At 38.9% G+C, this 25,926-nt stretch overlaps 1 protein-coding gene across 3 annotated transcripts in view; it reads right to left on the minus strand.

The window, feature by feature from the left end:
• Positions 1-1,066: 1,066 nt before the first annotated feature.
• ramp1 (receptor activity modifying protein 1) overlaps positions 1,067-25,926 on the minus strand; it is a 70,116-nt gene continuing 45,256 nt past the window's right edge. The window contains exons 2-5 of one of the 3 annotated variants that reach the window (XR_005444623.1): positions 25,216-25,351; positions 6,399-7,097; positions 1,926-2,005; positions 1,067-1,771 (exon numbers count right to left, since the gene is read on the minus strand). Coding sequence is in view for 1 of the 3 variants with exons in the window: in XM_038720130.1 (XP_038576058.1) it covers positions 6,842-7,097; positions 25,216-25,351 (392 nt within the window). In the remaining 2 variants the exon portion in view is untranslated. Of the gene's footprint in view, positions 2,006-4,897; positions 7,098-25,215; positions 25,352-25,926 lie in introns of those variants that run through there. The other 2 variants (XR_005444622.1, XM_038720130.1) reach the window with 2 other exon arrangements.

Consider the following 25,926-nt stretch of genomic DNA (forward strand, 5'->3'; position numbering starts at 1 on the left):
TGGGTCTTTTCTCACCGCCACTTTCTTCATTCTCTTCCATTCTGACCTCACAGCTGGTGACAGGATGAACCGTGGCTGCAGGAAACTTTCAAATTAAATTGTGTTCCCTATTAAGTACAGTGATGTTTTAAAAAAATTAAATTAAAACGCACTGTGCAGACTCCTCATAGTATATCAACAATAAACACAATTAAAAGTGAAAATAAAATACATTTAACATTTAACTACACAGCTTACTTACCCATTGTAACTAGTATGAGTAATGAAATGTATGGGGTTGATTGTTCTTATGTAGTTTGTATGATGCTTTGGCAATATTGTTGTTACACTTTCATGACAATAAATTGAATTTGAATTGAATCTGCAATTCATTGAAATTTTCTGTGATATTCTAACTCATTTCTACATGTTTTCCAAACATAAATTGACACAATACACAATCACCTCGCTGCGTCCTCTTCTTGCCACCTTTCTGACCCTCAACCTAACCCCCCACTACTTCCAAGCTACTCACTCACATCCTTTACTGAAATCTCTGAAACCGACCTATCATGTCCATAACATAATCACCAGCATGAAGTCCTCAAGGCCTGCCTGCCCACACTCTCCCCACTCATAACCAATGTATGCAACTCCTCCTTGTCCACTGTTGCTCAACTCAAATCCCACCTTGATTCTAATAATCTTTCCAATCAGGCTTCACGCACAGCATAGAAACTGCCCGACTTAAAATCACCAATGACATACTTTTTTCTGCTGACTTCACCATCCTCATTTTCCTTTCCACCCAGACTTTTTCACTCAACATCGACGGCTCCATTGTCACCCCCTCCACCATCTTTCACCTCCCCTTCTTACCCCATGTCAACCAGGTCACAAAAACTGTCTTCTTCTACCTCAAAAACATTACCCCCCAGTGGCCCTCCTTGTCCTTTACTGCTGTAAAAATGATTATCCATGCCCTCATCACTTCCAGACTTGACTACTGCAACTCTGTCAGGGTTTGGGGTGTAGGGAAGGTTGAGCAGGATGGTGGACCCAAATGCAGGACACAGAGCGGAGCAGGTACAGTTCAAAAAGGTTTATTGTGGCAAACAAAAGGCGAGCACACGTACTGGCAGAGTGGCTGAGATACATCCAAAGAATAAACAATACAAATGAAACAGGTAATCTAAACGGGGGACAGATCCAAGACAGACAGGGCAGAGACGAGACAAGCACAAAGCTACACATGACCGGACGGAGACTTAACAGACAAGGCACAATTATTCCTGATGGAAATTTCCACAGAATAAAGCCTTCGGTGTGTGTTGTCAGTGGGGTATTTGGTACTTGCCTGAGCTCAAGCATCTGTCTGCAGTTAAAGTGCTCTACTCAGAAGAGAACAGCAAGAACATGTCGTGTGTGTGTGCATGTGGGTGTCCTCGCTGCTATCAGGTAGTGCCATCTAATCTTCTAAGCTGCAGTAAACGCATGCACCAGGTCATGCTCTAAGGCAGTTTCTGTTTTTTTTGCTGCTGAAGTGTTGGAAGGAAAACTAGCCTGTACTTATGTTTTACATAAGACAGCAAGTATTTCTATGTAAAATAATCCAAAATAATAATAATAATGTGTGACATACTAATTCCCTTGTGCATACTGATTAAAATCTAAATATTACTATTCAAAATTTCGTTAAGTACATCCAATGTTGACATTACAATAATACATTGATTTCAGTGCATATTGATAATTATGTCCTTGTCTTGCTTCATCTGACATCTGCACCACCCTGCAACAGAAACATGCATGCCAGTCATCATAATATCCACACAGAAATAAAAACAGTAAAAGTAGCAGTGGTACAGAGAATGAATAATGGTACAGATAATTATAGTCATATTAATGATAATAATAATAGGACTACTAATAATAATTCTTGCAACCAGTGTTGAGCAGGAACATGGGGACAGTAGGTGACTCGCAGCCATAGATCCAGACTTCACAGCTCCAGAGCCAGAAACACCTGCAGAAAGCAACAGAAGGAGATAGGAAAGAATATGAGAGAGGGAAGAAATCAAGTTAGTAACATGCATTATTGGATATGGTTGCATATAGATAGACAGCGAGAGGAGAAGAGAGGAGCTCAGGGTATTATTATCAAGAATTATGTCTGTTGCATGTGATGGTTGGCTAACTAATGCTTGGTAGCAGTTTAGAACATTACCTCTGTTAACGTACCTCTGATAATGGTTATACACAGTTCTTTGTACACTGGAGAGTAAAGGGTGTCATTAAGACGTAACTGTTACTCTAGTTTTCAGCTTAAGAAGCTGACTGTCAATAGCAGAGCAATAGCGACAGAAATACAGAGAACAATGACACAAAGCTGATAACTACAAATATTGTCAGTGTGACTGACCTAGTTAGACAGGGTAGATAAGTTGTGTGCATCTGTAAAATGGGTCAACTCTGTAGATCGTGCAAACTTTAAAAAACTTTGACAGCTAATATTACAATGTAAGGTCTCTCTCGAACATTCTTTGGATGCAAATCAATACTGACAAGAACTTTAATGTCAACTGAAAAAAGTTAATTTTAGACACATTTCATATTAAGATTTAATGTATCTGGACAGCAAAACAAGTAATATATTTTGGGGCAAATAGTTTGGACTTTCTGCATCTGATCTTTCTGACCTCAACCCACTCATTCTCCTTGGTTATTATATAATAATTAACAGTTTGGTGAATCATAGCAACTGGCAACATATCCACTGCCCTCGCAGTCACATGTGGCTTCAGCATCTGAATCTCCTCAGGTTGCCTTTCTCCTCCATAAATAATTCACCAGGGGGGGGTCAAGTCTTTAATAAGTTAAGTTAGCGAGTAGAGAGAAAAGGTTATGGCTGACAGCAAACCCTGTTGAATGCATTGTTGTAAGTATTTGTATTATTGTAGATTTTTTTGTAACATTATTTTTTTTGCATTAGATCTCTACTTGTTATTAACACTTGTCATTTGTGCTAATGAAAAGATGTGACAGTCAAGAAATTTCAGCAAAAGTCTGTCTGTGCACCCAAAGCTGTGAAGTGAATGTAAAATTGATTTGTAATTTGTTATTCTTCAGATTTGATCATTTCCAAAAGAACCTTATAAATAAATGTAACTCCGTGGGTTTTGTGATCCGTTGCATCACTAGTGAAGTAGCATTGACTGTTCCAAGCAACAGAGAAAACAGGTACGTGGTTTATTTCTGTAAGCGAGGCTACAGCCCATTGACAATAAGGCAGGAAATATTTGATTTATTATAATTGATTTCATTGAAAAACTACATATAGCCCCTTTAAATTAACTTTTGAAATGTACGAATAAAGCGTGTTTCCATCAACTGGTTTGGAGCGAATAAACCAGGCTAGGCAAAGCGTAGTTACGTCAGAAGTTGATGTTGCACATGGCTATAATAAACAAGAAGTAGAGGTTGCAAATCAGAAACAAAACTAGTTGCATGGCCCTGATGACCATGGATATGAGAAAAATTGAGAGAAGTCTTCAGAAGCGGGTGGTTTTGTACCAGCCATGCTTCCGCGCATTGTAATGTCCAAGAAGACGTCAACAGCAAAAAAAGCTGATTAGGCATGTGAGGTAAATGTTCGCTACATCAGAATTTATTTGGCAAAGGTGTTTCCATCTTTCATTTAGCACATTAACTCTTTCTCAAAGAAGACAAAAAAACACCTCAGACGGTTGTAAAAAAAATTAAATGATTGAGCCGTGTTTTTACAAATTTTACTGTTTCCCTCAACCTTTTCTAATGTGATAGCCTGGTACAAAATGTGCATAAAAAAAGCTGATTGAAACACTACTGTTGTCTTGTGTTGCTGCGCTTTCTTGTATTTGCCTGTGTTAGCAAAGTTCCCCTTCGAGGGAACTCGAACTGCGTCGGTGACGACACTATGGGAACGCCTCTGGCCGTGGCAGGGCTGAACTGTGAATGAAACTACTCCAATCCTATTGGTGTTGCTAGAACGGTAGCGTGTGACGGCGTAACCGGAGGGGTATAAAAGCACGCTGGCACACAAATCAGCCAGAGGTTTCACAGACAGAGAGGTGTAGCCGATAGCTTTAAATCTCAACTTGATAGATGATTAGAAAACTTAACACACTCGGACGTCGTTAACATTACTAACGGGACTTATTGTGAGCAATGTAAAAATGACAGGAAAGTCACAGAAAAGTGAAATGTTCAGATGGCAGGTCATATGAACACCCAGAATTCAGATTTGCACCCTAATGCACTTGTGATTGATCTGAAACTTGGTCTGAAAGACTTAAGACTTGACTTAGATTTGAGACTTTAGACTTGAGAGTTCTCTCTAATGACTTGTCACTTGACTTGGACTTGCCTCGACTGACCTAAGGACTATTCAACCTGTCCCTGGCTCAGTCTGCCATACCCCACATGCTTCAAGAAGACCACCGTCATTTCTGTGCCCAAGAAACAAGACCAGCTAGCCTGAATGACTACTGCCCTGTGGCACTGAACAGCTGGTCAGGACTTGATTGTAACTTATATGATTACCTGGTACAAATAAACTTGATTGATTGATTGACTCAGAGGACAAATTAATCATTTCATTTATTAAGCTGTGTGCTCTAATTAACTTGTGAGTATAATTCCTTTGGTTTGTGATTTACCCTGACCTGTGCTCTGAGAGCATCAATATAAAGGCAGCGTTATCTGCAAGATACAATGCTACGGACGGACTACTGGACCTTCATTTACTGTTTCTCTGTCCAGACAACACTGCTATTGTCCAATGCATCTATGTGAAAAGGGAAAAGTGATAAGACTTTATTCTGACATATACCGAAAAATCCTCAGGACACAAAGCTTTGTGATATATAAACACCAGGCCTTCGTTTTGTTTACACTTTACTAAATATAGTTTTATCCTTTCTCATATTTTTCACACTTCAGTAAATGACACGGGGGCTTGAGCCCAGTGCATTCATTATGACTCAGTGTTGTGCGCCATGCATACATTAATGCAGATGAATGATTCATTATTCATATTTACACATAATATACAAAAGCCTTTTGTACCATCTCTAACTCATGAGAAACACAGGTGCCAATCCTCAGTGTATCAGACACATTAATCAGACATTTTATTTAACTTTTCCTCAAATCATAGATTTTAGAATTCAAACATTTAAGTCACGCCAAGAAAATTAGACATTTCATAGCAAACATTGCCCTTTGTTTTCCAAGAGCTTTTGGCACAAAGCACAAAGTAAGATCATGATGGGGAAGTGTGGGTGTGTTTTTTTTTCTGACAGGCAGGTTACAGGTCAATGAATCTATAAAGCAAAGAGAGCATTCAAAAATATCAATGAGAAAACAGTTCACACAGCACACTCTAGCATACTGGAAGATCATAAATCAATAGAAACCTAAGGTCCATGATACACAAACTTTGCTTTAGGCTGAGGCAATGTTCAGAAGAGATGTGCGTTGGCTAATCCATTGCCTTATGTTTTCTCTGTAGTTGGACTTCCACTGTGAATTTTTCACGCTTTGTTCTATTTTTCATTCTTTCATTCAATTGGATATAATCAATCATTGCTGGGATTGAGTTTTTCTATATGGTAAAACAAAACATGGATAACAGAGGTGTTTGAGCAAGAAAAATCTGAAAAGAACTGAGAATTTTTGGTTAATTAACTGTCTGCAGTCCCTAAACTTCTGCCTGTGTATGTTGACCTTCAAAGGCTTCACTCTCAACCATTTCCATCTGTGTCCGCTGGCATTTCTTCATTTTAGTGTCCTTGGTGATGGACGACGGAAGCTGCAGAACATTTTATCATCACAGCCCGTACAAATTGGGGCCTCGACCCCTGCGTGGTGATCGTCCGCTCTGTGTTGTGCTGTCTCTCACCTGTACTGCACATCTGCCAATCTTTAGTCTGTGACATCTTTGCCGCCTGCATTTTTCGAGCGGGTTCAGTGTGCGTTATGCTATAGAAACATATCTTCGTTTTCCCATTCAGAAGAGAGACTGAGCCGTGGGTATGCCAAGAGATTGAGGACATGATGCCAGGGTGTCGGATATGAGCAGAGGAAAAGAAATAAAAACTAAAAACAGACATGTTTTACTCCAACCATAACTTGATAGCGTGAACATAAGCCATCTGCATGATTCAGAGTATATTTCAAATATAATACACATCTGTTAAAATCAGTTTTAAATCAGTTTGTATCACATGGAAACAAAATTTCTGAGAAATTAATTTAGTGTACTATGGTTTGTTCACTTGATTGTGTGACAAAGATATTCTGACAATCCACTGACAGATTAATCTCATATTGTACATACTGTGTATATTTACAATTTAGGTATGTACATAAAATCTGACCTTGGTTCCCTAACAGAACTGCCCTTCTGTATCCTAGCCAGCGTGTAAAACAGGTCTTCTGGGAAAGTCCAGCACTGTGTTTCATTCCTGTTTGGCTGTAGGTAATAGTTGTTTCCGTGGAACAAAAGTAGTTGTTCTTGTATGTGTAGTAGCATTTTCACTACATCCAAAATTCTTTGAAGCAGCTCTCAATAAAGTTTTTTTTTTAATATTTACACTTTCCACCAGTAACAATGCTGGTTCAGGTTCAATCCAGGATTCAGGTGAGAAGTTCCACGTTCCATGTTTGGTGTAACTATAGATCTGAGCTGCAAAGGCTTTATATTGGTGTCAGTGTATTCAGTCATCACTCAAATAGCTTCTGAGTTGATCTTGTTAAGCTTCCAGGTGTGAATCTTCAGTCTTGTGACCCTGGCGTCCTGCTGAACCCCTCCTTCCCCTCACTACACAATCCCCTCACTGCGTTTGCTCCTCCACACCACCAGGGCCGTCATGAGGAGGGTGACCAGGATGGGCACTACAATAAAGGGACCCAGGATGTGGTTGGGTGGGTCCTTGAGAAGCCGTCCAGATAGCGAGCAGTCGTGGAAGTAGTGCTTGTGGACTCGGATGAAGAACTCATCCACCAGCCTGTTGGGCCAGTAGCACTCCATCTGCAGCGCCACCACGAACGTGCAGTTTGTCAGCTCGCCATAGAGTCTGTATGTTGGTGACACAAAAGAAAAGGATAAAAAGTTACACCGTGATAGACCAATAAGAGACTTTGGGGGGGTTAATGCACGGTCAATAACAGTCATTGTAAATTGATTGTTGATTTTTTTTTGTCTGGGGCTATAGATCCATCTTTGTCTGTTTTGCTTGAGTCGAAACCTACAGTGCAGCACACTGTATTCTTAGTTAAAGAAAACCAAATAAACTACAGAGTTGTCTAAACAATTCAAAAATAAAACAACAACAACAAAGGACTTAAGCTTGACTACGGTAATAGCAATTTGATAAAACAAGATGTGTAACTAGGAGCTAACTCTTGCACTAGATTGTCCAGGTGGCTCAGACACAAAACACTTGTCCTTCACCGTTAGAGACCCTCCAGAGGGAGGACTCCATCATTATGACTGAGCACACAGAGGACACTGCAACTGTACTAATTAAGGTCAGATACATAGTGACATAGACATAGTGAGTATATAAGGTTCAGGTGCCAATTCACCACACACATAGCGTATGCACACAATGAAAGTTTTCTGACATGGCCAGGCTGCCTCCTAACTGTTTTCTAGTACATAGCTATTTGTATTTATGGATCACTGGTTTACCGATTTTATCAGAAAAATGCACAGATTTCTGTGAAATCTTTGTGTAGATTTGTGTCTCTGCTTATTCAAAGAAATCCAAAATAGGAGAAAAAAACAAACCAGCTGCTGATAACGTGCCTATAATCAGTTCTTACTTATTGATCTTTTAAAGTTGCACTGATATATTTTTAGCCCCTAGGGGCAAGATTTAGACTTTAGATTTAAAATTTAAGACCAATATATTTGCTGTTCTTTTACCTCTGATTTAGTCTCCACCAATTCCTGAGAGAAATATCTCTGGAAGCTAAATCCTCCACTATGTTCACCAGCTAGTCACTAACTTTGATTGCCTGACAATTAGTGCAGCTTTAATATCCAAACATTGTCTCTAGTGAATAATGTCTGCTTTGCCAGTCCTCTCTGATCTGCACAGCTCAGATTTAATATGTTTGTTTCTAACAGCTTTTGATGATGCACCCCAACACTGTCTTTTTTTGAGGAAGTTTTGATGATGTAAACAGCTCAGGGCTGCTTGGCATGGCACCAACGCTGCGGAAGCACTGTGGTTGCTTCAGGTGGCAAGTTCACTCTGTCTGGGTGTGTACTTCCTCCCTCTGCTTTTTTCCTTGAAGTTTTACAAATCAGTCGTGGAAGAGAAAAAAAAGAACTCTGGTCCCGCTGCTGGTCTAATGAGCGCTGAGGTTTCGGTGGATGTTTATGAGTCACCGACTGAAAGAAGTCACAGCAGAGTTGAAACAGGGGCAGTGTATACAAAGAGATGTACCCGGTTACTAGTTCACCTTATGTAGCTAAGGTTGGCTTCAAATTAAACCTGACAGTGTGCAGCTTCTATGAGAAAGTGTGTGTGCTGAATGTACTCCACTATGTAATTATTTCTCTTTTACCATCTTACCAACATTATTAAACAGAGCACAGAGTGAATCAGCCATGGCAGACATATCGTACTGCTTAAACTAATGTTGGTTTTTGAAGAAATGTCATGTACAGCAGTTTCAGCTCTATCTTAACGTGGCCTTTGTGCTGTGAACAAGACATTCAGTACTGTGCCACTGTCTTTTTAACTATTCGCCCACTATTACCCAAGACTGTCTCTCAGGGCAAGTTTGTGTGCGTGCACTTTTGGACAGAAGGAACATGCTTGTATGTATTATGCATGTACTGCCCAGAATATGTAGCAGGCAGGAGTAAGACATGGAAACAACAATAAGGTAGCCAGAAGTGTGTAAAATTTGATTTCCATGTTATTCCTTTTCCTCTTACTATTTCTGTCTCTCATGCTGGCCAGCAGAGCTGATCTGCATCGTAAAATGAAGTGCCATGACAAATAGTATTACCACAGATTTAACACAGCGTTAATCTTATACTAAAGGAGTGCAACTTGAGGATTAGTCAGTGACGGTAATGTCAGTGATGGAGACTCCATAATACAGATTTGTTTTTATTTGTTGTTTTCTCTGTGGAAATCACTAAACAGCAACAGCTGTGAGTGATAAGAGGGTTACTGCTGGCTGCTGTAAAAAAACAACAAAAAAAAACAATCTGACAACAAATTATTTGGATATGCTTTACGTACAATGCAGAGAGCAGAGAAAATGTGACTCTTTTTTGTGACCGAAGCCTTTTGATTCCATCAGTGGGCTTAACAAAGGGCAAAGTATTACATTAACTCAGAAAGCCAGACACCCTCATCCAGTTGCACACTGGATGCTTATGTTAGCACTAATGGATGTTGAGATAGATCATTCTCCTACTAGTGTACTAGTGTACTCTTCCTATTTAGACTAAGACTTGGGACAGCTTCAGTCAGTAACGGAGTTTCTTACTCTGGCTCCCATCTACAGGAGACATTTCTGTCTGCTAATAAAGGATAAACTAAAAAAAGGGAGGTGACTCAGAAAGAAATGAGAACTTGTGTAGCTCGGGGAAAAGGAGAGAGTGGCCGTATTTTGTTTTGTTTATTATAGAGAAATGTGTTAACACTTTCCCCATGTTTAAACTGACAAACCAAATAACAACACTGAAGCTTTATTAAGAAGACCCCAAACAGGTGTGTTTGGGGTGAGGATGCTAATACAGTATAGTGATTACATATCTGTAATACATCATTCCAAACACAGCTCCAAGAAGATACTCTTTGGGAGGGAATGTCCGGTTAGTGTTTATCAAGAAGCTAAACTTCCAAAAACACGAGCCTTTAACTGCCTGCCACAAGCCGAATCCTCTAAATGTGACACTGCATCCTTATGCAGCTACACATAAACAAGGGGTTTATAAGAATCAGAATTGAAGAGCTGTCTTTACTGCGACATATGTTTTTTGCTGTTCTGTTTTGTTTAGTTCATCAATTTGCCAGATTGTAGACACCGGTAAAAATATGAGTATGCATGGTCAAGTCTGTGCATGACTGTGTGCCCACTCCTACGCCAAGTGTGTTTTGTATTTTGTTCCTGTTTTTTTTTCTTTGCTTTTTCTCAACCTGTGTGTCGGAGACGAAGTATGCAATATGGTTTTCGTTAAGGGCTGTTTAGGAGTTTGAGCTTGTGAAATTGTGTTTGGAAATAGTTTCACAGCTTTTGCTCGTATATCATCTGTGAGCATATGGAAAATCAACCTTCAGATACAATTTACAGGTTGGTATCTTTAGGTCTAAACATGTACATAAAGGATTAACGCAGAAATTGTGTGTGAGTAGTATATCAGCTAAAACAGAGTATTGATAGAGAAGGACAGGGGGAGCTGAATTAGGCAGGGGCATACTGTTTTAGGATTCTGATCTGTTGACTGCAGAGCACAGTGTGAATAAATAAAACCTTTATAATGAATAAATAAAACCAACACAGAGCAAAGCTGCTCCAGACTTGAGAAATGAGACATGACGGTTCCTTTATTCCGCTGATGGACACCCACTGTGCCAGGTGTGTAACGTGGGCAGGTATGTTTTTAACTTCCTTTTAGTTCGGATGTGGCCAAGGAGCAAGAGGTCAGTTTCTGGTGCAGATCCGCATTTTTGTACATTTGCTATTTTCAAAATGACAAAAATTCCCACGCAGTGTGAAAGAGTGATATTTTCAGAAACCTTACCCACAGTTTGAAATAATGTTTAAAAAACGGACTAATATCATGCTGTGCCCGCTTTCACTATGTCACATTTTTCTGAAAGTCTGAAAAATCCAAATGTAATTTTGATGTTTTGTGTGCTATTGCCCTCCTGACAACCTCTGAGTTATATTATATTTAGGAGCAGTTCATATTTGGCAATGTTAAACCTCTCTTTGAAATTACCATCAGAGAGGAAAACATCTCAGGGGTCATGCTGTGTGCTCTCATTCATTTGAAACAGGGTAGACTGGTGACACAGAGGGGACGACAACACGGGGGGTTGCGGCAGAAAAAACACAGTTGACCAACAAAAAAGGAGAACAAGGCTCAACTTTTGCTGCAGATATCTGCGAGGTCCTGGAAAATCGCAAAATTGCATTAGTGATGCACTGAACACAGTTATGAATGTGAATTATCCGCAGATCGGGCGGGCCGAGTCATAAAAATGAACATTGTGATAATAGTGTATGGGTTGTGGGTGGGTGAAATTGGGTGAACCGTCTCCCCATTAAGAAAGATGCTGTGCGCATTTACGCACGAAGCACAGCAGCAGTAACTTTACTGATTATTTAAATCTCCAAAAGGTCTCACACACAGTCCAGATTCATACAGACAAACTGTCTGGAGTAAAGACCTAATAAATCCTGAGCTCCTTCAGAGCTAAAAGGAGCTAGAAGTTTAATTGTGTTTCCTCGGGAGAGTTTCCTCAGTCTGGCGTGTCACTACAGTTTTTACTTTTGCTGCTTAAATGTCCCAAGATATTTGCTGTGACAGCCTGCGCACATGAAAATGTTAAAAATGACTGACAGCAGACTCTGTAATAATTATAGTTAATCTTTAAAGAAAAGTCTCACAAATATTACAAGACACAATCATAAATCACCTGGAAAGCTTGCACTGCTCAACATGAAGTCAGTATGGCCCAGCGACCCACAGAGGTGGAGTGAAATGTCCATTCGGGTGCATTATTTTCTACCATCCCATTTCACGCTCAGGGGCCCCTAGGCATGTTCCCAGATAGCCCATACAGTAAACATGTCGAGTCAGACCACACAGGAAATGCCAGGTGCAAAACTGCAGAACATAATATGTATAAATATTTACTCCTATTCTTAATTATGAATGAATGAATGGTCTATTTCATTATAATGTACAAAAAATGACAATTTGTGTGAATATGCAATTATGCATATTATTATTATCAGTTATAACAGTTTGTCTTAATACAGTCTGGTGTAGTAACTCAGCTATATTTATAAATTTGTTCAAAAGGGATTTTCTTTTTTAATCTCGTGTTAAATCTCTTCTCTTTGTTTACCTACTTGTCTAAAGAACATATATAATCATTCAAACATTAAACACTGAGTGCTATGATGCCATCCTGAAATAAAATCTACAATATTTAACCAGACGTACACAAGAACCAAAAGAACGGTTTAGCCTCGTCAGCGACCAAATTAAACATTGTTGGAACCCGCGACATGAAGAAACTAATCAGATTATTCATGGACTCGACTGCGGATAAGATACAAAACACTGCATACGTTTTGATGGACAGTGATGCTGTCATTATACTTTAGTTCATTATAACTAAGGAGAACATCTGATCAGATAAGAAAGAGATCCCTGAGAGAAAACTGGGTCATGAAGCTTCAAAGATTTGCATAAGAAGCTGAGAAAAGGATAAAACCTACAGAGGTAAATCTATTGAAGATGAAAGATTATCCATATTACACAAAGATACATACAGTATCTATGCTAATTTTGTTCCAGTTAAAAAAATCTAAACATAACCTGGTGTCACTGTGTCTCCTGTGTCCTGTAATGTTGAACTACGTGTCATCACCTTCCCCCAAATCTATCTAGAATTTTGGGCCATCACCAAGAGAAGTCTCTCTTCATCACTTTCACTGTTTATCGTGTTTACTGTTGAGAAAGGTTTCAGTTTCTGTCACGACGTCTTGGAGAGATCACCCCAGCAGAAAGGGAGAGATTCCTCCCTCTGAAACCAAACACCTTCCCAAACCCCTACCCCCTGCAAAAGAAAAACACTGGCCAAACTGTCACTACAACTACATCAGACAAAATGTTCTTCTTTTTCTTTCAACTTTGTTATTCTGCTAACTTCCCACATCCCTTTTCCTCTGGGGGAGATTGAACATCTGAATATGTGCACAAGCGTGTGTCTGTGTGTGTTTGCCTTTCCTACATGAGAGCAAAAGTGATAAAATATTTTCCAGAGTTTGAAAGATGCTTTTTTTCAAATAGTAGCTTGGATGTTTGTGGTCCCAAAATACATCCAAACAAATTTTTTTCTCTGTTCTTATTGTATACTCCCTCTGTATCTGTTTCCAATCAGTCAACATCAGGATGTCAACAGACGAAGCTTGGTGTGTGCTGACGTTTGTTTTTGACATGCCTGTACTTGTGTGAATAATTGCATGTGTACTGCATATGTGTTTGTGATTGAGTGCTTTGTGTATGTTTATACCAAGGTAAAAATTTGCTCCTGGGACTCCCATAAACTAACTCAGATGCTGGAGCCTGGTCGTTTAACATCATGAAGGTAAGTGTTTACAGATGCCCGTGCTGCCATCCAAAACACCGACATTTAAACAATTCAACTTGTCAAACAGCAACAAGCATGAACCCAGATATGGACCATGATGCATGCTTGCATATAATGTCAGTGGCTCACTTACAGAGCCTCATTTTTCAAAATCATCATAAGGCTCCGATGGAGACGCAAACTCCATGTTACTAACCTTCTTAAGCCTAAGAAGTGTTTCCCTAAAGCATCAAAACTGAAATTGTTGTAGATTAATGAGCACCACCTCCAGAGGAACCAAAAACTACTTGTTTTATTAACGTTTTTAATTATTTTTACTACAATGAATGTATTTCTTTGACTGTAAAAGGGAGCTGTTAAAAGAAATTAAAAAAATTAAAAACACTGCAGTGGAACTCGTCTTCATTCAGAGCCTGATGACAATATTATCCAAGGGCATATTCTCTGTTGATATCTGTATATTTTATCTGCATCGGTATGTGAGAAAGATAATGTATCATCAAAAGATGGGTTATCAATGCAAACGGACACATACAGAGAGAGAAAATGAGAGGCAATTGTGCCCAATGATGGGAAGAAATCACTCCTGGGCTCATCACAAATTCCTTTCCTGTTTCAACTGAAACCCAGTGGGACCAATGAGTTGTCAAAATGAATGTTTGCAGTATTGATGCAAAGGCTCAGAGCAAGAAGATGGCTCAATTATAGCAGAAAAATACCTCTTCTTATATGTTCCTCTAAGGGCTGCTCAGTTCTAAATCAAATTTAAGGAGTTCTCAAGGACACTCAAAGTCTGTGGGCAAATGACAATACACTAAAATCTAATAATACAGGAAGATGACAAAGAATTGAACTATTTGTACTGCAACAAAGCGCGAGAAAAGGAGATTATATGTTTGTTCCCCACAACGAACAAAATCAAATGCAGAGGTGTCTCCTTTCTAGCAGCAGATGAGGAACTGGATGTGGAAGGAAATGTATACCAGCCAGTTTGATGAGGTTCAAAAACCTTTCGTACCACCTTGCTCAAAATAGAAAATACAAAAGGCTAATTTGTTTGCATTCTTCATTTTAATATATTAACAGACAGACAACAATTCAGGCCCAAACACATGGTAGACTAGACCAGATTACTAATGGTTCGTCCCTAATCTACACTACCTGAAAAATGTGACTGACATGCTGCTTTATGTACTTCCATAAGTCCATGTCTGTGTCCAGCTATGACATATGTGGCTAATACAAATGAAAAACCATCCTAACTAAGGCAAATATTCGAATAGTTGAACTAATGCTATTATGAATGCATTGCATGATATCTGCAGCCACTCAACAATCCAGGCAATGCTGGATGTTTTCCAGTCATCCGAGCTGTAAAAACATCAGTCTATTTCTAATCACTGACTAATCAGCCGTTTAATCACAGAGGTCCGTAGAAAGGGAACTTCAATTAGTGTTCCACACTACTGAGCTTACTGGATTTTTCTGACCTGGTTTTGCACTCACAAAAAGGTTCTTAAATTATTACAGACGGCTGACAGGCATGCATGACTGACTAAAATACCCTCCAACAATCACACAGAAACAAGAAACAGATCTATCTTTAAACTAGAGCCTGCGGTATGAAAAACAGACACAGGCAAATGGAGAGAATTAGACATGAATTAGGATTAATCAAAAACACAATATTGGTCTTTGGATTTATTGGACAAACTATTCTGCTGTGTTCTGATCCTGCATTAATGTCACGCCAGCTAAGTGCTGAGAACAAGCTGATTTTAAAGAATTACTGGTCACTTGACAAAGTGATACTTTATCTTACAAGGTCACCAAAATCCTCATATAGCTCCTTTTCTGATTGTAACAGAATATGTGAAAGGAGATCATGCAGTGAGATAATTTTGTAATGAGGACTTTGAAGGCATGTATCAGGAATTAAAAAGCTTTTTTTTTAAAAAAAGAAAAAAAAGAAGGGAAAATGCTAATAGTAGAAAATATCTTTTAGAATTTGTGTCAAATCGTCATGTTTACACAGAAAATTGAAAATACTCTCAGTAATGTAATAATATGCCACAATTAGCAGACTAACCCAACAGACAGAGCGGATGGATGAGCAGATACAGCCTACAGGGTCTTGTGCTGAGGTTGGCATATAGATTGACTAAAGCAAAAGTTATTAGACCCGATACATATTCATATGCAGCGGATTATCTCAAGTTGTTGATGTTGAAGTTTTCAGAAAGAGATGGAGGGCAGCTGAACTTTTCTTTTTTCATCATATGCATATTAGTGTTGTTGTGCAGCTTCACATTTTACATATTTATTTCTGTCACATCCCAAACTGAATTTATTTAAGGAGCATGGCCTTAGTTTCAGTTTACTATGTCTGCAGAAAGTTCAATGATTGTTGGGATATTATGTAGTTTAACATAAAATTATGTTTTACAATAATCAGTACCAGAGTCAAACAGACAGCAAACTGGCTCAGTTGTCAAATACACGATATCATAATATCACGATAGCTAACATTAGCTAACATAAGCCACTACACTGTTAGCTTGTAGCAGCAAAACCCATGAGTCTATTGAACTGAGCAAGGGTGCATTTTATTGCTTATGAAGTAGACATTGTATTTTTAAGAGGAATAATATTTTGTTTCTTCTTTTGAACGTGACATACTAGTTTTGTTTTAAAGCATGACATATTTAAAGTTTAAGGCTAGCATTTAGAGTTACTACACTCAAGCTAGTGGGGCAGATAGATCATTATGGTCAGACTGTTGTGTAGTTGGATCCCTAAACCTAAAAGGAAGAAATGTATCTTAATGTATTTTGTTTCATGACACCTCCCTCTTCTTTACAATATACAAGTCAGAACGCCGTTGTTGAACTTTTTATGTCGACAGATATATTCTTTATAGCAGCATGTGACACAGAGACTTTACCTACATTAGCTTTAATGTCTTTCTCTTATCTTTGAACGTCTACGAAGATATCTTGTGTTGCACCTTGACTTGCTAAAAAAGGTGAAAAGGTGGTTAACAAAGGGTGTCTGTGTTTAGGTTATACAGAAGAATAAAGAAAATTTTCCAATCTCCAGAGGCCTTTTAAACCATAAATTCAATATACTTTGACATGATTTTGGACTGCACAAAGGAATTCTTTTATTACAAAAGTGATTTCAGTTGGGTGTTAACATTCATTTGATGTTCTGCTAATGTTCTTATTAGGGTAAACAACTATGATTACTTATTTTGTAATCACTATGGTCACTGGAAAACCCTCAAAACACAGATTCTTGCCCCAGCTGTTTGTCATAAGGCATTTTTTGTTATGGTGGCTGCAGAAAAGATCACTTTAAAGTTTCAGACACTTAATGATTGGAGTTGTGCTCATCAGCTTGAAGCAATTAAACTGTTACTTTCTTTGTTCAGAGATGCAGCGAGTAATTGGACATGACAGCAGAATGCCACATTTTTTTTTATCATACTCTATTTTTCTCTCCAGCTGTTTCATAATTATGATATCTTATCAGGGGGGTTTTCGGGTATAACAGTCCATTTTCCAGTGTACACACTTTCTTTGGCCATAAATGATCCTTTACAAACCATCAGCTTTACAAGGCCAGACTATGTGGCATGAAAACTTTAATGACAGATTTAATAGCCTAATGAGAGGCAGCGGTGAACTGTTGGTTATTAGCACTTGTGTGGTTGGGCACTGTGTGTTAAGGCTGGCTATAAATGACCATACCTCAGTTAAATGAGCAGACAGTTCAAACAATTTGATAGCTGCTTCCTCGCCGCAACTCAGCTTGTTTTGTGTAATGGCACTGCTTCTGTTGACTAATCTGATATAAATGTTAGTGCTGAGGGTGACTGATCATGCAGCCCTAGGAGGGCCATGATTAACCACAACATAATGTCATGTAGGTATAATTAGAGGGAGAACTGTGAGAGGTTTTGAAAAATAATACTTAGCACAGAGGGAAAACAAATAAATAACATAGTGAATTGTTTTCTGTCATTGTTTTTGATTAGCGGGACATTTATAATCATAATGATATAGAAATGAATTACATTTTATTTATCTAATTTGAATGTGATCTGGAGACAAGTATCAGGTGAGTGTTTAAAATGCAGACCCTGCGTGCTTTAATTTGCTGGAAAATGTTCAAATTGAACAGAGTTGTGACATGTTATCATTCCTGTCTCCAGCTGGACGTTGGTGTCTTTCCATCTGCCTTCCATCTGTATTAGTAGACTTGTCATATTTTCCATCTGCTAAGTGTCTTGTACATACCTGAGTGCTACCAGACCAAAATTATTAATTGCAATATCATACTTCTCCGAATCATACAACTAAACTTACCATCAAATGCATGCTCTCAGCGGGTTTATTAGTAAACGGCATGTTTTTCACAGCAGAGCCAGTATCAGAATAATTTGATTAGTTCCAATTAAAGATCACTGTGTCAACAGGTTGACTGTGCCCCAGTCACTTCTTGTACAATTCCCAAATAAATGTCACTGTTTTTTATGTTGTTGGTAAGGAGTTCTCTATTTTTCTTTTTTCCAATAATTGCTAATAAGGTCATTCCTCTTTCAGGGTAAACAACACAGGTTTTCTAAAAGCTTTTCAGAAGTGGTCACGGCATTGCATTGTCACCTCCCTGGGTAGTGTTGCTGGAAGTAATTAGATAAGCCTGACAGTACATGTTATATTTATTCATTGAGCCGCACATCCAGTGGCAAACATTTTAACATGAATTAGTATGCATTGGGTTAGCTGCACAGTATTTTCACCACAGCTGGAATGAAATAATTAATAGCATTGGTTCTTGTCTACACCCTCAAAAGTGTCCTCATATTTTAATCCATTTTAACCATTACATTTTATAAATGTTGCTGCTTTTTTGTTTCATGTCTGGATGCATTTTTCCTTTCTTCCAGGTAGCCATTGATTTCCATACATATCCGTAAAATGTGACGATCAATTGGAAGACTCTTGAAACTTGCTTGAGTTGTAAACTCCATCACAGCAAACATCAAGTTTACAGAAACAAATGCAGTTACGACTTTCAAATCAATCTGCACCTAAAATACATTAATATACAACATATAATGTCCAAAAAAGACTTTACATAAATGTCAAAGATCAAAATCATTTTCTTTTTGTACAATAAAAAAAAAACTTAGTCATTAGTGCTAAGTATCTGATTAACAAAAAACTGGAGTGATTTTCTGCTGATGAGATTTACAGTAGCTTAGTGATTTGCAGTGTCATCTCACAAACTCACATGAATTTTGTGTCATTCTGTGTGCGCTCCTGTTTCACTGACAAACAACTTGTCTAATGTGACGTGCATGCTAGGATTTACATTTATTCAATTAGCTGACACTTTTATCCAAAGCAACTTACAATTGCTATATTGTCAGATGTTAAGGGACACAATGGTGGATGGGTCACAGTGTGGGGATTGAACCCGGGTCTGTCACACCAAAGGCAGGTATCTTATCCATTGCGCCATCACCACCCCTGTTGTAGTATCTAATACAACATATTGAGGTGAGGGGCTGTGGGAGTACACTGTATTAGAAATGTCACTAAATTGAAGGAGGACAGCTAAAGATGCAATATCTTCACATTACCATCTGTGAGACACTAGGGTATACTGTGGGTTATAAAAACACCTGCAATGCACAAAGCAGAGGCAAAATGGGATGACAGAAAGCAAATGAAAACCATTAAAATATGCCGCAGAAGGAACAAGCGAATGAAGGAAGCAGAACAAAATTATTTGTTAGGAAAAAAGGAAAGACAAGTCTCATGGTGGGGACCACCTGTTCAAATATGTTTAAATGCAGAATAAAGGCAGTCATGCTACGTCAGTTTCTGTGTGAAAGCTTGTATAACAGAAAGAGGTATTTTGTGGGTTTGGACACTCACACACAGACACGTACACAGACACCAAATGGCATTTGAGCTGAATTAGAAATCCCCAGTGGCATCTGCAGCTTTTCCTCGAAGGAGGAGCTGTCCTGATAGTTGACCTTTTCTACTCAACTGAACCATTTTTGACATTTCAATCTTTCATGTCTTTTCTTTTTGTTCTTGTCCTGCTGTTTCAGTTTTCTGTGAGGAGATTGTGTTGTTGACAGATTGTGGATTGATACAATTGCTGTCCAGCAACTATTCTGACCAAAGTCTACGGTGGAGAAAGGTAAAGAAGTTAACTATGACTTTGTCTGTGAAGGTTCTCAGTCATCCAGGTCATAGATATATATCCAAGGAAGGTTACAATCAAGGGCAAAAAAGAGGTTTAAAGAACCAGAGGCCCTTGATTTTAACCTTCCTTGGATATCTATGACTTTCTTTCACAACTCTAACCGCAATATCTTTTGAATTAAATTTATATGTGACAGGGGCCAATTAGAAAAAACGTTAATCTCAAGCAATAAGATTAGATGCCTAAACCAGTTTAGCCATTAGCTGCAGTCACTTAAACATATATAACACCATCATCAGCATACATCAGGATTTCCACATATAGTAGGTGGAAGAGAATAATAGAGACCCAAATATAGAGCATTCTGGTCTCTTCAGGCTCTTGCTAATGACACTTCATTGTTCATCCAAACACAAAGAATGCAGTGTATGATTTTATTCACTTAAGAGTAATTATAGACATGTTTATATTTAGACTACTTAGTGCAAAGTACAGGCTGACTGACCATTAAAGGCCTTGCGTAGGCCAACTAATGCTTCTCCTCTATCCACTTTTGCAGCGTGGATTTTCCAAACTTAGTCTGACACAGTTGGCTTAGGGCCAAAGCTGTATGAAAGGGGTTTGAAAACAACAGTTGGTACTTTTGATGAAGGCAGAGACAATGCTGCTCATGAAATGAGAACAACCCAGTCAAAGGTCAGATCTATCGGAAGCTTGTTTAATTGCGTTCCCCTTTCAAGGTTGGTGATAGAGGTTGGGGGGTCTCTGAAGGAGGCAGCATGATATCATACCCAGATAATTCACAACAGGGGATTTATTGTTTAAATACAAAACAGTTTGATGCAAGGTTTTAAGACAAAATTATACTCCCCAGTAGTTGTGCTGTTTAGAGATTGCTGACTGATACAATTGCTGCCCAACTGTAGGTCAAACTCTGTGGTGGAGAAAAGTAAAGATATAACTATGACTTTCTTCCACAACTTAGAAAGCAATATCTTTAAAATTACATTTGTCAGGGACCATGTACAAAAAACTTTCACCTCAAGCAATAAGACGTGATGCCATAAACCAGTTTAGCTAGTAGCTGCAGTACTTTTGATCTGCAGTCCACATGACCAGATACACAAAAACACTGCAACATAAAGATATAGAATTTAATGTGCAGTGAATTCCATATATATCCACTCATCCCCACGCAGGAAGAATATACGGCAGATGTCATAGTGTAAATTAAATAATTACAGTTATATGTAATTTCAAATAAATGCTGACATGACATGGCACATGAAAAGGTTATTTAAAATCTCTTTCATCATGGGGAAATATTAAAAGTATTTTGTTCCTCACTGGCCTTCCTCACTCCTATTTGCTCGGAATGCTTTTGAACAGTGGAGGAGCAGTTTTGACATTTGATTAAAAATGAAGCTGTCAAACCTCAACACATTATTTTTATTAGGTATGTAATAATGATAACAGTGTCCTTCTTTTCTATTAATCTTTCAAAGCCTTATTGGTTTCAAGGCTATCTTCCATGAGACCAACATAATATACAGCAATAGCAATGAAAAAATGTAATTGCACTGTTTCTAATCTGCCTGAAGCTATATTTCAGCATATGGCTCATTTTCTCCAAATGCATCTTATATGATGTTTTGGCCATCATTTGTTTTGGTAAGAACATTCTACTCACAAATCTGGGACCGTTAGGTCTAGGGCTGTAATGATTCATCGATTAAATCGATTAATTCGATTACTAAAAATGCTTCATTAATCCATATAACTATATAGCACACTGTTTCGCATGGACATTTATTACTGTCACACATCGCGCTTACGCTGTGTGAAGACGACGTAATTATGATGCCGCTGTTTGCAAAGTGGAGGAAGAGAGAGAAAATAGCAAGTTACGAAGAAGAAAGTGTCCAAATTATGGGATTATTTCAAGCTAAAAGAAAACAACAACGCTGAATGTTACAGTCCGTCCACAGTAACGTGGCCTACCCATAGACTGTATATAAAAAGGGCCTGCCGCACCAGCACAACGGCGTAATGTGATGTCTGTCCACCGTAAAACAAAACTTATGTCGCCTACTGCAACAGCACAATGGCACCTGATCAGAAAGCACCCAGTGTTATGCTCATGGACCACAGTCAAGGTAGGTAACAGTTACAGCAACTTTAGCATTTAACTGAAATCATGTTTAATTGTTGAGTTGAAGCCAAAGTAAGGCATCCACCATCCTCAGCTGAAAATGTACACATGTGCGTTTGTTGTTCTCCTGGTTGGGAGTGAGTTTGGGTTGTAAAGGTCATGAGTTAACTGGATGTCGGGGAGCTGCACCTTAGTTTAACTTGTTTAGCACTGGTTGTTGGTCGGTTGATGTCTGATGTTTGCTGTATGACACTATGAATTTCCGAAAGGACTAATAAATATCAATCATCTATCAACTTACACAGCTGATCCCGTTACGGGCAAAAGTACTTCTTAAACGATACATACATTACATACATCGATGACATAATCTGTAGAAGCTACAAGTAGTAAAATCATCGTTAGCTGCAGCCCTAGTTAGTTCAGGCAGAGCACTAAAGTCATGCTTGTATTAGCTGACTGGCATCAGCTGTTTTATTCATGCCTCAGCATCACTGGCAGCCGATTAGTAACATCTAATTATATTCTTGCAGGTGTACAGTGCGGCCCATTATAACCTGACACTTCTCACTTTACTCTGCTGGCACCAGCTCCCTAGACCACTGCAACCTCCTCCATATGTGCTATTTTCTTGGTTTTGTTGATGCAACTAAGATTGAATGTTTTTTATGTGTTTATTAACACATAGTTTCCCAAGTGAATCCTCTTTGCAGCTAGCATTCTTTGAGAGCTCCCTCAAAGAGCAGAGCATTTCCCACTGATATCTAACTGTAAAACTATAAATGGTCAATGGCTTGAAGGAAGCAGCGCTGACTGAACTATACTTCCCACAGTTGTGTGCATAGTTTTCTTGAAATGAGAGTGACTGTATTTATATTTTTGAGCTGTTACATTTATAATAATAATAATGGACTGGCGACCTGTCCAGGGTGTATTCCGCCTTTTGCCCAATGACAGCTGGGATTGGTTCCAGCCCCCCCGCGACCCTGTACGCAGGATAAGCGGTTGACGATGGATGGATGGATGGATGGATGGATAATAATACATTTTATTCGTGGGCGCCTTTCATAGCACTCAAGCACTCATCTTTTTTTAATAGCACAATTCTTCTGTTTGTGTAAATTTTTTATTTCACACTTGCCTTGGCAATGAAAATCGTCTGTTTCCTATGCCAGCTGTCATGATCTGGCTGTGCCACCTCTTCTGCCCTCATGTTTTCCTCTGTCCCTTCCCTTATCATTCCAGTCAGTCTCTGTCTGTCTAGTGTGTGTGTGTGGTAATAGGCGGGGTGCTCCAGCTGATTTCCGGCAGCGGTCCACACCTGAGGCTCATCCCTACAATCAACCTCTGCAATAAAAACCCGGCTCAACTTCCAGTCAGCGCCAGATCGTCCGTTAAGCCACAGTGGTAACCAAGGCCCAGCTCTAGTTTTCTAGTCTTGAGAGTAGAGTTTTGATCTAGTCTGTGACTCTATTTACAGCCTGTGTTTTTTCCTCCTATTCAGATCCCTGCTCCGGTTGTGAAGACACAGCTTGCCAGTCCAGCCTGAGTTTTTTGAGCTTGGTTACACTCTGCCTACCCGCTCTCCGCCTCAGCCCACTGAACCCAACTTTGCACATTCAGCTTGTCAATAAACTGTTCTAAGTGTGAATTAACCCGCCTTGTGTCCACTCTTGGATACACTCAGCTTCCCTAACACCAATAAAGCCCATTGAATTGAAGTGAATTGATTCCCGAATCTCTGACTGCTCTTTTTCAGTTTCACCTTCAAATAAATTTAAATTGTTGGTTAAATAATGTGGATAAACTGTTGGTCTGACTGTGTGTATATATAATCACAACCAACAAATATGATGGTCATATATTGACACACAAGTTGAAATAAACCAGAATTAGGTTCCAAACAGTTCCTAAATATTCAGAGCCCAAATCTGTTAGTTGTTTACCAACACGCATTTAAGAAGAGTTTTACATAAAAAATGTTTCTTAGTTATAATTAAAATTACAGGCATATTTTATTTCTGTTAACAAACATTACTTAAACTAACCTTTACCAGCATCAAAATTGTTTCATTTTCCTGAAATACTTGCTTTTCATTTGCAGTAGGATAGAAGGTTCATAGCTTAGTTTTACATTTCTTTATGCATGATGGATTCTGCCTTTAACCTCACAGATAAATGTTTGTATTTTCCGTGCATTCACAAAAATATTTGGACGGACATTCGTTTATGTTTATTTCTAAAATACACTGGCAGTGTATCCTGATGTGGAGAATGTGACGAGCTATTTCACTACTTTCTCCACTGTTTCTGACAGCTTAGCAGCTACTTGTTCAGTACCTGCCAATTGAGCATATGACTGTTAATGAAAATAATTAATAATAGACTATTTATATTTAGATTACTTAGTGCAAAGTACAGGCTGGCTGACCATTAAAGGCCAACAAACACTTCTCCTTTATCAACATTCGCAGGTTTTTCCAAACTTACTCTGACATGGTTGTCTTAGGGGTCATAACTGTATGAAAAGGGAGTACCAGCTGTTGCTTGTGAGGGCAGAGACAATGCTGCTCATGAAATAAGAACAACCCAGTCAAAGGTCAGATCTATTGGAAGCTTGTTTAATTGCGTTCCCCTTTCGAGGTTGGTGATAGAGGTTGGACGGGTCCCTGAAGGAGGCGGCATGATATCATACCAGATAATTCACAACAGGGGATTTATTGTTTAAATACAAAACAGCTGATGCGCCGCTTTAATTTGACAGTCAAGTGGGGGGTAGTATTCATGTATTTATTTAATTGTAGTAAATGATGCAGATAACTGGCACTGAAATCATAAGAGCAATTGTGAAAGCCTGTGGCGCCAGACGTCTTTTATAGCGAGTGCAAAGATAATATTTGTACATTCACAAAAGATCTGTGTTGATGCCAAAGGCGTACAGCTTTTGTTCTCTACACTAACTGTCTCTGCTTATCCCTCTTATCCCGCTCCATTCTTTCCACTCACTCTCTTTCTCTGTTGTCTCTCACCCCGTATCTAATCAGCCGTTGGAAGGTGACCAACTCGCCGGATGATTGTGTAGACCTCCAGCAAAAAAATAAAAAATAAACTGCTTTTCATTGATAACGATGGTTCTTCTTCAAAACATCCATGTAAAGCTTAAAACTGGATCAAAGGTGATGAATAGTTAAATTTTCTGTGATGAGATCATTGTGCCATAAGCTTTTAGGGAACACATCACCATTTCAGGCATTTGTCCTTACTGCATTAAAATGAACAAAGAGGATGAACCTGCAGATTCAAAGCCTTATCCTCATGCAAATTTTAAATGTGAAACTCATCATGTGATGTTTGTGTTTGTGTGAAAGTAAATCTGTTTGCATTTGTGTTTGGATGTGTCTCTCTCTCGCTCGCTCTGTCTCTCTCTTTGTGTGTGTGTTTATCCCTACTCACTCGACTGTGTCCTCCCAGCTACACCAGCGTCTCTCGTCCAGCTCTTCCATGTCCATTCCGAATTTGGCCAGGCAGTACTTGTCGATGGCAAACTCATAGTGGGGTCCACACCCCAGTGCCGACACACACTGACACACTGCAGAGTGAAGTGGGAGGAAAGACAAATGTGGATGAGAAAAAGGCAGAAGCAGAGAAGGTACTGAAAGTTTTTTCCTGAGTATTTGAAATATGCAAACCAGTGAGATATGAGTTACTATTTATCATTCTGTGTGTGTGTGTGTGTGTGTGTGTGTGTGTGTGTGTGTGTGTGTGTGTGTGAGAGAGAGAGAGATTGTAGTACACAGTAAATGCATATAACTTTCATGGTCTAATTAAAGGCTATGAACGCTGAAAGCACAGTTCAGCGCCTTTGACCTTGCCTATGTTGTCGTCTGTTGATGTTTCTCCATCTGTGGGACATGATACTGAAACACCAACTGCTATCACAGTTTTATATATCCACGCACATACACACACAGACAAAATAGAAATGATAAACCGAACAGGAACATTTACAGTGAATTCCTGCTGGATGTTTTCTATTTTCATCAGTGAGCAGGGGAGTTCGTTAGACTTCTTATTGTCTAGAAGGAAATTTTTCTCTCACACGTACAGTATCTGTATACTGTTAAAATACAAATAACATAGTACATACAAACGGTATATACACAC

This window comes from Micropterus salmoides, unplaced genomic scaffold, assembly GCF_014851395.1.
Source record: "Micropterus salmoides isolate LMB-PRFRI ecotype aquatic unplaced genomic scaffold, ASM1485139v1 Ms_hic_scaffold_15, whole genome shotgun sequence".
In the NCBI taxonomy this organism is placed as follows: Eukaryota; Metazoa; Chordata; class Actinopteri; order Centrarchiformes; family Centrarchidae; genus Micropterus; species Micropterus salmoides.